The sequence below is a fragment of the Manis javanica genome, chromosome 17 (genome assembly GCF_040802235.1).
Source record: "Manis javanica isolate MJ-LG chromosome 17, MJ_LKY, whole genome shotgun sequence".
NCBI lineage: Eukaryota > Metazoa > Chordata > Mammalia > Pholidota > Manidae > Manis > Manis javanica.
Window position 1 is genome coordinate 56,981,547 of NC_133172.1, and position 12,512 is coordinate 56,994,058.

General features: G+C 47.1%; 1 protein-coding gene across 5 annotated transcripts in view; it reads right to left on the minus strand.

Annotated features, from left to right (window-relative positions):
- MAF (MAF bZIP transcription factor) overlaps positions 1 to 12,293 on the minus strand; it is a 310,140-nt gene extending 297,847 nt beyond the window's left edge. For 2 of the 5 annotated variants that reach the window (XR_012126885.1, XR_012126884.1), the window contains exon 1: positions 1,745 to 5,466. Coding sequence is in view for 2 of the 5 variants with exons in the window: in XM_073226550.1 (XP_073082651.1) it covers positions 10,671 to 11,779 (1,109 nt within the window). In the remaining 3 variants the exon portion in view is untranslated. The other 3 variants (XM_073226550.1, XM_073226549.1, XR_012126882.1) reach the window with 2 other exon arrangements.
- Positions 12,294 to 12,512: the final 219 nt, after the last annotated feature.

The following is a 12,512-nucleotide window of genomic DNA, read 5'->3' on the forward strand; positions in this document are numbered from 1 at the left end:
CTTGGGAGGCCCTTTTCAATTTTAGAAAGAATACTACAGAGCAATCATTGAAACTAGGCTTTGCAAAATGCTCCTTTGCCTTCCTGACCATTTCATTGAGTGTCTTATTTTTTATGAAAAAAAATAAGACCTCATGAAATGTGATATTTGGCATCTTGCCTGAAATCTCATAAAGTAGATGGCCTTTTTAGATCACTGGTGTCATTTTCCTCAAGATGACCTCTACTCTCTGGCCACCTGGGGACCCCATCCTCTGTTATCAAGGCATTTACTTTCAAAAGGTGGGGAGAGACAGATTCTGTTTGCACACCTGAATGGAGTCCAAAAGCCATTGCAATTTCTCTGTTCTCTTCCCCTTCACCCAGGCCAGGCACTGGAGAAGGGCAGTGGGCACCAGAGGGGGCTCCCACAGGAGCGGGAGAGGAGGCTTTTGAGCTGGGCTGAGATGGTGCAGTCTAAGCCGGACATCTGCCAGACAGTGCCTCTAACAGTTGAATCTACTTACCTAACAATTAAATACTACTTTTTAAATAGCTTAGTGAATATGCAGTGATATTCCAAGGAACTTTAAAAAGCTCTCCGTTAGCCCGTACAAGGCAGGGAATGAACATCAACAGTGTACCCTGAAAACATGAAACAAAGGGTCAGGGTGTGTCCCTGAACCTCCCCACATCATGCCAAGTCAGGGAAGATCATTCATTCTAAGACACGTTTCAGGCTATGTTCTGTTCACGCCTACTGAAACACAGAGTAGACCAATTAACACGGCCCTGTGATCATTTTTATTTCATAAGGTGGAAACTGCAGGTTTAGCTTTTAATAGCGTCCCCTCTACAACGTGTTACTCTAAAGGGTTCTGTAAATAAGTAAGTAGATAAATAGATGGGTAGATGGATAAATAAATGGCAGGTGACAGAACATGTTAGATTCACTGCCTGAAAGTAGACAGACTCAAATAGCATCTTTTAACAGACTTAATCTTAGGATAACCACAGGTTTTCCCCAAATTCTATCAAAAAGGGTTTTAGTGTAATCTGACAGTGTAAAAGTGTCTCCGATGCTCAGATCATTGTTTTAGTTTCAACATAACTATGCGTGCATTAATGAATCCTTCCCTAAGAGAAGGAGAGAGGAAAAGGAGATATTTTAAGGAAGGTACAATGAATGAGATTTGCTTGCCTAACTACCCCATACTTGAAGTTCCTTGGGGGTTCCTGTACGCAAAGCCCCTACGTGAAAGGGCTCCTTTCTGAAATCAGTTGTTTTAAAGTTTGCCCTCTTAGGACAGCTCCTGAATGCCTGAGATTTGGCTGCCACTGTGTTAAATCCAGATATGTGAGCCAGCCCCCCCATGCTGGGGCTGCTGCTGAAACCCTAATGAAGTTTGTTTGACTGGCTTCTCTTTATAATGAGCGTCACACTCTACCACGGAAACCCCTAACCATACCGAGATTCCTATGAAGACTTTAAACAAGGTATCTGCATTTCCTTCTGTCCTCTTTTTTTCCTCCTGACCCGTCTCTAACCAGAGCAGGGGAAAAAAAGATCTGAAAAATGGGCCGGAAAATTAACAAGAGTAAAAATGAAATGATCTGGAGCTCACGATCTTATTTACAGCAGGTTCCCGGGGCAGCTATCGGGGGTGGGTGAGGGTCGCAAGGGGCGCAGCCTCAGGGCCCAATCCCGCTCCCTCCCTCCGTGCGCCCACCCGGGAGCGCAGCACCTGCAGGCAGTTGCGACGTACCCGGGGGTGCTCCTCTCTGGCCAGGGCAGTCTTCTTGGAAAATTTTAAATCACATCCCAGTATGCATCCGAGACTCCGGCTGGGGCGCGGGCGCCGGGCGGGCGCGGGGCCCTGGGGCACGCGGGGTTTGGAGGCTTAGCGCCCCCGGGCGCCGGCCGGCGTCTTGGGCATCTCCGAGGGGAGCCGCACGGCCGGCGTCCTGATCGGCCCGCCTCCCCAGGCGCCGCCGCGGGCGTGGGGCACGCAGGGACTTCCCGGTGGTCTCAGGTAGCCGCCGGGACCGCCCCCGCGGCCCCGCCTCGCGTCCTTCCGCACCTGCTGCGCGCGGTTCGAGACCCACGAGGCTGAGGAGCGCACCTGGACCCACTCAAGCTGGGACAGCAAAGTCGGGGCGAGAGGGCCGCGCAAAGCAAGCAGAAACACACACACACGGCCCAGGCGGGGAGGAGGAGGTGCGGTGGCTGGGGGGGATATAGAAGGTGCGGTGGCTGGGGGGGGATATAGAAACTGAGACAGGGGGCGACCTGAGCATCCTCCAGGCCTTCATCTCCTTCATGCCAGGCTTCCAAACCCCTGGCACCAGAAGCTGTAGCCAGCGTTCAACATTCCACAGCCACCTTCAGTCCTTCTGGCAGCCAAGCACCCAGCCCTCCTTCCCATGCCTGCCTTTGTCTACACTTAAACTGGGGCAGCGCTAACTTAATGGGCCTAAGGCCTTAGTTCAGGTGACTGCCTTCTGGCCCGAGGGCAGTGACCTGAGTCTCTCTGATGGCCCTGGGTGACTAGGCGTGGGGAGAAGAGGTGCTAAAATCATGGAGGACAACTGGGATGGGACAAGGGTCAGGTTGTCAGGGGCCAGTGCTCTAAAGCTAAGGGCATCATTAATATTTTAGGAATTATGGGGACCTCAGGGTCTGTCAGCCCCTGCAAACAGATCCTTCCTGGGGGGAAGCCAGGGCCCTGGGAATGACTTACGACTGACCCCTAGTGATGGGGGTCATAAGCCAAGGTTGGCCTCTGTAAGCAATACTCCCCTCGGCCCCTTCCTGTGCTCTGCTCCCCTGGGCCTAGCTTGGACTGCCATTGTCCTGGCCTCCTCGGGCCTGCTTTACTCCCGGCAAACCCCTTCGAGAAGACCAGAAACCCACACGGGCTTCTAGGAATGAATGAGGTCACCTTGAACCAGGGCAAAAAGAATCTGCACTGCCGGTCCCACTTTTCGGGCCAGGATTCCCAACCATACCTCCTTGTCGGGATTATCTTAGGAAATCATTTCTCACGTCTCCCCACCCAAGTTCTCTAAGGTTTAGCAGCCTCTCCTAGTCCCTGACCCTGACCGAAAGAGCCGACCGGAAGGAACAGCCATCCTTCGGAATCTTAGCTCGAGAACACCCAAGGCTGGTGAGCAGAATATTGAGAATAAACTCAGAATCGAAATCCCCCCGGGCAGCTCACACCCAGGCCTGGCCGGGAGGGAACTGCGGGGAGTGAGTGGCGGACACAGAACTATTTCCTCTCTCCCCTCTTCTTCCCAAAAACATCCACGGACACGCCCCTCCCTCATCCTCCCTTCTTGAATTAATGTCTCTAATCGCAACTAAAGATCCAAGAATCTGTGGAGAAGGGAGGAATGTGATTTTGCAATCCAAAGTCCTAATTATAGGAAAAAAATCATTATTTAACAAAAAGAATGGAAAAGAAAATGAATTTGGTTGAAGAGAAGAGGCGCTCAGTAAATGGTTATGATTTGGATAAGGAAATGTGCATTCCAGTCCTAGGGTCTCTGCGGAAAATGGGTTTGTTGAGATAGTTGAAATTGTCCACCTCTGATGCAAATTCTATGAAGATCTGATTTCTGTGTGCTGTTGATGTGTCCTATCTCAGACTTATTATTTCAGGCAAACTTATGGAAAACACAAAGGGCTTTCAAGTTTAAACAATAAAAATTGTCACAATGCCATAAAACCTATTGCAGTAACCATAGAAATATTGGCATGACATGACCAACTGATCGAAAATGTCACCACCATAAAATCACAGATTGATTGATTTATAAATGCCTCATCGTTAAGACAGGAACAGTCGCCCCAGATTTCTCAATTTGGGTTTAATGTCTAAAGCTCATTTCAAAAACGAAATACATGTGAGCATATATGAAAGAGATGGACAGTCGGATCTTGTTTGGACCTGGCATACGTGGACACTGGGTCTGACGTTAAGCCATCGAGGGGAAATCAGACTGGCCCCTGGGATTCTTCCTGGGGCTCTTGTCCTCCAAGTCCTGCTCACCATTCTCTATGGCCACCCTCAGTTCTCACTGCCCACAGATGGTGCAGGGGACCAGGAGTCTTGCCTTTTGCTACGCCTTCATGCACAGCAATTTGATTTGCTTTGTTGTTTGTTTTGTCCCTCTCTAAAGGGTAAAGATGTCCCCACATTGTTGCAGCATTGTCTTCTTTATGCCCGGACAATCACGAGACAGTCTGGGAGACTGAAAATCTCTCACCCTGTCCCCTACCCCCGCTGGAGAAAAACAGCCAGACAGAGCTGGGCTTGTTCGGGAGCCGGGGCGGAGCAAGGCTTGGAGAGAATTCCCCTTTCCTAGGGAGGTTTGATGTCTAAAGATCTTGAAGATTTATATCGTAAGTGAGGAAAGGTGGGGTAAGCCTCCTGCTGTTTCTAAAGAAGTATAAAAACAAACACATTCAGAAGGTGGGCCCCTAGACCACCTCCCTGATAGCTACTACACACCCTATCTAGGATTTGGGGCATCTTTTAGACTTAGGGTGCACCAAGAGTGAGGACAAACTTTAGGTTTCTCTTATTTTCCTTCAAAGAAGGGAGGCACCAATTCCAAATTATTCATTCACCATTCTGAAGAATGACCTGAAATGTGTAAATCACAGCCCATCACTGTAAATATATGTTCCCTAGAAACTAAGACATTTCTTCAAAGAAAGGGGCAACATTATTTTCTTAAAAATCAAATTAAAGTAAATCACGAGGTGGTTGGGGCGGGGGAGTCTTGCAAGTCAGCAGTCTCAAGTGGTGAACCTGCCTTCCCCTCCCCTCTGAATGGCATGTTTATGTGAGAACTAAGGCCGAGGGTTTGGCTGTGTGCTTTACTGGCGCAGAAATCAGATGGCTGAAGGATGTCACTCATGTATTTTAGTCTTCCAAACTATCTCAGTTATTCTTTAACTACCGGCAGGCAAAAAATGGAGATGCCTGTGTGACAAGCAGACTTTTAAATATATTGATCGACCTAGAATGCTAAAGGCGGGAGGAATACATTTTATAAAGCCAATAGCATGTGAATATGCAAGTAAGTTGGCCTAAACAAAAACAAAAGCGACAATAACAAGACCCAGCCAGCACTTACTGGTGGACCTTTGAATGTGTCCAAAGCAACTGGAGTTATTTAGGAAAGGAAATGCTGGGAATACAGCTAGTGAGACAGCTGTGCCCCACATTTGTGAGTGGGACCCCCATTTGCCCCGTGTTCACTGTCTTCAGCGGTAAAGCTGGTGGTTTGGCAAGGAGAGGTCCTATTTCAGAACAGAAGTACCTAGAATTGACGTTACTAAATAAAAACTGCGGGGGTAAAGGTATAAGGAAGAAAAGATTGGAGGGTTGGACTCATGCATTCAGGAAAAAATCAGTATTTCCCATTGGGGCGGGCTGTGTCAAAGGGTCCCAGGTGGTTAGGGCATTGAGGCAGATACATACGGTATCTAGACATCATTTCCTCGCTGAGATCGGGAAGTTGAATCTCTGCCTATTTGATGTCAATCTGTTAATGCGTCAGATTCACTGCAAAAAATTATTATATGGTTTTTGTAAACAAGGAAACATGCAAGAAATGGAAAAATTAAAGGGAGGTGATTTTGGGAGGATTGGGAGCAGAGGAGGGGGATAAACAAAGGGCATAGAGGGTGGGTGTTTAACTAACTTTGTGTTTAGCCACACACTGTTTTCAATTATAGCTACTTGTGATGAATGAACATGTCTGACATCACTGATAAATACAGTACTATCCAGGGCCTACCAGAAAACTAGGGTGCTCAGGCTGCCAAAGCTTCTGCCCAGGGCATCTGCTTGGGGAGGGGGAGTCAAGTATTTTTTTCATCTTAGTAAAATTATCTGCCAGAAAAACAATGAAGCATGAAAAAGTACTATTGCGAATGTGCATGCCTACATATGCTTTAAAAACGCTCGCTGTTACCTTCTGGGAAACTTCCCTTCACATAAATGTACATTTCTATATCTTTTAATTTTCAGTGGATTTTTAAAACTGATTTTACAGGTTGACAATCCAGCCTATTCAGTTTTGCACATCATAAAGCAAGAAGCTCCAGCGTGCGTTCCTATGGGTCTGCGTGCAAGACCCTCGGACAACAGGCATAGTTAATTAGTATGGATGTTATACATTTAATAGCCTTCTTCTCTAATGCGATCATTTTTCTTTAAAAAGGAGGCTAAACAAACATCAGGGCCAGGTTATTCTCCATGACTGCAACTAATAATAATAATAATAATAATAATAATAATAATAATAATAAACGTTTAATGTACAGTTCTCTCACAAATTTCATTTTGTGAACACACTGTTAAGTATTCGTGGCTAGGGCTTCCAAAATGTGGTGTATCCCCCTGATGGCTTCAACTTGCTAGTGGGCTCAGTTCTGTAATTGGAATGAAAGGAATTTTAACACTATTGAGACAAAGACTCAAATGCAGAGTAAAGGGAAGGCTAGATTTCCTTATATGATTTATTTATTGACTTATTTTTAATTTAGGTACTTATTTGTAATAAGGGCACTTCAGCAGGATTTAGGATTTCTTTGTTGAAAATGGATGTATTTCTGTTTGCCACTCACACTATACTTCCAAGTTTTTAGTAATGGTTATTTCTAAAAATGCCTTTCACTAGGAGTTAAACTTCTGTTAAAGCCAACTACCAAAACCCCATTTTTGCTAGCACCTCTCTACTTTGCTTCCTAATATTTGGGGCCAAAACCTGCTTTTAAACATATATATATATATATATGTGTGTGTGTGTGTGTGTGTGTGTGTGTGTGTGTGTGTCATGTGTATATATAAATATATATATACTTTAAACTGCCTTGTGCAGAGTCCTATGAAAATGCTTAATTGTTGCACAACTGTGTTTTTCTTCTATGTACCATTTCTCATGAGATAATAGCAACAGCTCTACCCTGAATATCACTCTTATTTGGGAATGTATTTGCCTAAAATCTTTTATCTGATGCTGCGCTTTTACACGCTATCTCCATTTCTGGTTTTTCTGCTTCTTCAGGGGGAAACTGTGCATCTCCTAGTTGGGATCAGAGCAAAAAAAAAAAAAAAGATCTCAGAAGCAGAGAAGAACAGCTAACTTCAAGAACACGGAAGTTGGTTTACTGTTAAGACTTTTTTGTTAAGCAAAATGAAGTGTGGATTTAGGAGCTCTACCCAAACTGGCACATGAGGGAAGGTGGGTGTACACTGTCTTCATGTGCTGTGAAAAAGGGGAAGGAGGACGAGATGGTAAACTGGCCAGAACTGAGCAGTGCCAAGCCTAACCTGTTTTCTTCAAAATAAGGCCTTCCTTCAGAGTTGCAATACTATCATTTTTTTAAAATGTAAACAAAATAAAAATAAAACAAAAGTCATGGTGTTTGGCTGTATTTTCAAAACAGTGGTGGCTTTGTTGAACATTCTCTTCAAGTTCTAGGGGATGTGGACTAGGAGTGCAGGCTGCGTGGATTTGTAACATTAGTTTCATGAATTCGTATCATTTTAAAATAGGTCAGTGCTACTAGTGAAGGTTGCCCAAGATTTTCCAAGGGATCTTTGAAGTCAGCTCCCATCCACAGCCTGTTTGGGGGTAAATGCCAGTAAATCAAAGCAAAGCCTTTATTCTACCAAGGCACTACTTTTTGCTTGTATTTCTGGAGCTAAGGTGATCTGAAATCATGGCCAGCTTGTCCAAGTGGAGAAGCCCTGGGCTAAATATTCGCAGTGAAATAGGCCTTAATAACACAGTTAAAACCCAGATATGTACTAGGTTTTTCTTTTTTCTATTTAAGACAAATGATCTTCAAAGTTAAAAAACGAACAACTTTGATTTGTTCAAAGTGTTGATGTTAAATCTCGTCAGGCCTTGCTAACAAGAAAATCATGGTATGTGAGGAAAGAAAGAAAAATCAATCAATTTTAGCTAAAGGCAAGAACTGTTTCTCTTTACTATTAAATGCATATGCGCCCAGGAACCTGTGCCATGCCTTATTGCCCTGGCTCATTTCTCTCTGGATGGGCATGCTGCTGGGTCAGAAGCTCAGGCCAGGCTGAGAAGGCCCTGCTTTCTGCTTGGGATTTTTGTTTGCTTGTTTTCACCAGAGGGCAATAATGTCTCAACTCATTTGAAAACTGAAAACTTGGGGGAGGGGGGAGGGCATTTTGAGAGGTCATAATTTACATTTATATTAAATATTGCTAATTATTAAAGGGGACTAGCCTCCCGTCTCACAAAACAGCCTATGCTTGCCTCTGAATTATTGCTTCCCTACTCCACCATTAATCCTTCCTCTGGAGAAAAGGATGCATTTTACACTTCTAATGCAGTGTTGGGCCCAGTTAAACTGTACACTAAGAAACTGAGTACAGAATCAAAAAAAAAATGCAGTTTATTATTGAAGATTATTCTTTCTCTTGATATAACCAGAATTGAAAATGAAAGAGAAGCACATAGGAACATCACGCGTGGTTAGTTAGTAACTCAGGATATAAAACAATTTTGCACAGCAAAATATGTAAAAGAAAAGTAACTGACAAGATTTTTTTATATTTATTGTGGTAAGATTTACGTTTCATTTTTTTTTTTAAAGACAGGATGTCAGTCCCTGAAAATAACATTTACTGATTATTGCCTTTTAAAACTGTGGATTTTTTTTAAGTTACAGAAAATCCAGTTCTGCACCACAATACAACTGTAAAAAAATCTGCATCAATCTTAAAACTGTGCAGTAATGCCATTTTTATAACCGCATAAATTTTATTAGCGTTCTAAACAGTTTTGCAAATTTTTTTTGTATTATATGCTTGCAGGTTATATCTTAGTGCAATTCAGTCCCAAATACTTTAATTTTGAAAAAAAACATACATTTTGAATGTAAAATACCCCTACAGATATAAATAGGGGTGTTTCCCCTTTTAATACTTTGGTTTTCAATACAGTCAGTGGTATAGCAAAGACTACACATACCCAACTTATATTTAAGTTGCAAGCACATGCTGTATAAGCTACTTTTTTAAACAGTCCCCTTGCAAACTCTACCCCCCTTAACATCACAACAGTAAACAATTTAGTGCATCAATCTTTTAAAAAATCTACAGCTAAACAGACCTAACGCTTTCCAATTCATCTATAACATTCCTTTATCTGTAGCATACATTTTAACTGGGCTAACAGATTATAAAAACTAGAATTAAATTATATACTAGAAACCCATAGCATTCCACATTTGACAATGACCAAAAGCAAAAAAAAAAAAAAAGAAAAAAAAGTTAATAAAAATAAAACAAACCGAAAATAACGGGGCAGATTTCTTTTTTTTAAAAAATAATTTTTAGACTGCTTTCCGCAACAGCACAATTTTAGTCCCCAAAGTGGGGCGTCATTCTTATTAAAAAGAAAACATTAAGCGTTCTTCAATGTTTGCCATGTTAAAATTTTAACCCACTCTGGCATCTTTGACAAGGAATGCCTTCAGTGCATTTACAATGGGAGGCTGAAGTTCTGAGTGACTCAAAGCAGTTTTGGAGCAGATGCAAACTTTCATGGGAAGAAGGCTCTAGGGTGGCACTTGTTTTTTGTTCTGAACTCAAAAAAGTCATGAGGCAATGAAACAAAAGTATGAATGCCATGCCATTAAGTCTTCGAATGTCCATTTCCAAGCCAAAAGGAAAAAAAAAAAAGAAAAATAATTATACCGTACATGTCCAGCATGCAGGCTTTTTTTTATTAATATAATGTCTCTTTTCCATAAAGTCTTTGAAACAGTTATAGTTCATTGTTGCTAAGACAAAGTAGCAAGCATAATAATGCATGAGATGAGAATGAGTTTCTTAATGGCAGACTAAACTCTCAGATTTGGCATCAGAAGGCCAAAACTCACAAGTCACACCCAGAAGGTTCATGCAGGCTTGATTGTGGCAGGTTGACGAAGTTTTTTTTTTCTCTATTTTAGCATAACAATGCTAAAAAAAACCCGATGGAACTCAGCACGCTGCAAGTCTATAACATTTCACATTTTTTTTTCCTTTGCAAGCTCAATCTCACATGAAGAACTCAGGAGGAGGGGAAAAAACTTAGCTTTTTTTTTTTGTCTTTTATCTCAGAAGAGATGGGTGGTGAGGGAGTGAGGGTAGAGGTTGGAGAAAAAGGGAAACACAGCAAGCTCCAAAAAGTAAAATAAAAAAGCCAAACAAAATAAAACACACACACACACAAAATGAACACCAGCTCATGAACTGAAGAAAAAATATGTATACGTGAATGATGCAGTCTTCAAGGGTGAGCATGAACTCTGCTGAGATCTTTGAATTGTGCAAGGATGGGGTTGGGGGGGTGTTGAAAAAAAAAACAGACTAGCAAGTTACGGAGAATTTCAGATTGGCAATCCAGGAGCCAGACATCCACTCCCTCCCCAATTTTAAAACAGCCACCACCACCAACTCGAGCAGGGTGTGGGGTGTGTGTATGTGCGTGTGTGTGTGTGTGTGTGCGTGCAGGGGCAAGCTCGGCAGGGGAGAGGGCGAGGTGGTGGCGAGCACGGCTCTGGATCTAGCAAGCCCACACCCGAGTCGGACCCCCACGGAGCACTTATCAAGGTGGCGAGCTGGGATCGCGTGTCAGACTCACATGAAAAACTCGGGAGAGGACGGGTTGTCGCTGCTCGAGCCGTTTTCTCGGAAGCCGCTGCTCACCAACTTCTCGTATTTCTCCTTGTACGCGTCCCTCTCGCGCACCAGCCTGGAGATCTCCTGCTTGAGGTGGTCGACCTGCTGCAGCAGCTGGTTCTTCTCGGACTCCAGGACGTGTCTCTGCTGCACCCTCTTGAAGCGGCAGGACTGGGCATAGCCGCGGTTTTTCAGGGTCCGCCTCTTCTGCTTCAGCCGGATCACCTCCTCCTTGCTGACCCCGCGCAGCTGCCGGTTCAGCTCGCGCACTGACATGGTCACCAGCTGCTCGTCGGAGAAGCGGTCGTCGAAGTGCAGGCCGCTGGCGGCGTGGTGCGGGTGCAGGGCGCCCCCCGCCCCCGCCGCGCCCCCGCCGCCGCCGCCGCCGCCGCCGCCGCCGCTGGCCGGGCCACCGCCGCCCGCGCCACCCGCGCCACCGGCCGAGGCGGACGCGCTGCCCGCGGCGCCGGGTGCGCCGGCCGTCGGGTGGTGGTGGTGACCGGCGGCGTGGTGGTGGTGGTGGTGGTGGTAGTGCGGGCCCGCGCCGCTCTGCGCGGCGGCCGCGGCGATCACGGCGGACACCACGGCGGCGGCGGGGCCCATCTCCTCGCCGCTGCCGCCCAGGGAGGCGCCGGCGCCGGCCCCGGCCGCCGAAGCCAGCTGCTGCGCCCCGCGCGCGTAGCCATCGAAGCCGCCCTGGAGCTGGTGGCTGTTGCTGATGAGCGCCTCGACCGCGTCCTCGGGGCTGAAGCCCAGCGCCTCGGGGTTCAGCTGCTGCGGGTAGCCGGTCATCCAGTAGTAGTCTTCCAGGTGCGCCTTCTGCTCGCTGCCCGAGCCCGGGCTGGGCGCCGAGAAGCTGGGGGAAGGGGGCACCGAGCTGCACGGCGTGCTCATGGGGGTGGAGGACAGCGAGCCCCCGGCGATGAGACGGCCGCACTGGCTGATGATGCGGTCGGTCTCCACCGGTTCCTTTTTCACTTCAAACTTCATCAGATCGAAGTCATTAACATATTCCATGGCCAGGGGACTGGTGGGCAGGTCGGAGTTGCTCATTGCCAGTTCTGATGCCATTCTCCTGCCGCCGCCGCCGCCGCCGCTCCGCCAGATGGGCTGCAGGAGAGGGGCCAGCGGGCTGTGCTGGGTGGCCAGCGGGTGAGCCAGCTTGCCGGGCTGGGGCGCTTCTGTATCGCGCGGCGGCGGCTGGCCCGAAATCTCCGAGCGCGCACACACACCCCCGCCCTGCCCGCGCCCCCCGCTCCCGCCCTCCCTCCCCCCTGCTCACGCCAATGTGCTTGCTCGCTCGCCCCGGCCCCCTCCTCGCCTGCTCGCCTCCGTGCGCACCGAGCCGGCGGCTTCAGGCTCGGGAAGGTCCTCCGCGGGCTGCGGTGACGGTGAAGCCGGAGGAGCCCGGCCCGGTGCGCGGCGTCCCCCGCTCGCCGCTCCGCTGCGCTCTTTGCATAAGGAGGGCTCGCCTCTCCGGCCCGGCTGCAGGCGGGGCGCGCGCGGCGGCCGCTCGGGGCTGGAGGCGCGGCGGGAGGCTGTCCCGGCGGCGCGGGCCTTCGCACGGGGGAGTTAACACTTCATGCTTCTCGCCTCCTCTTCTGCCTGGCTTTTTATTTTTTATTTTTTGCTTTCCTCTCTCTCTCTCTCTCTCTTTCTCTCTCTCCTCTCTCTCTCTCTGTCTCTCTCCCTGGCGCGCTCTCACTCCCTCCGTGCAAAGTGCAAGACGGAGGTGCAACCCGGCTGGAGGGAAGGGAGGAGGGAGTTTAGTTCTTTCTTGCCTTTTTTTTTTTAAAGCAAAATA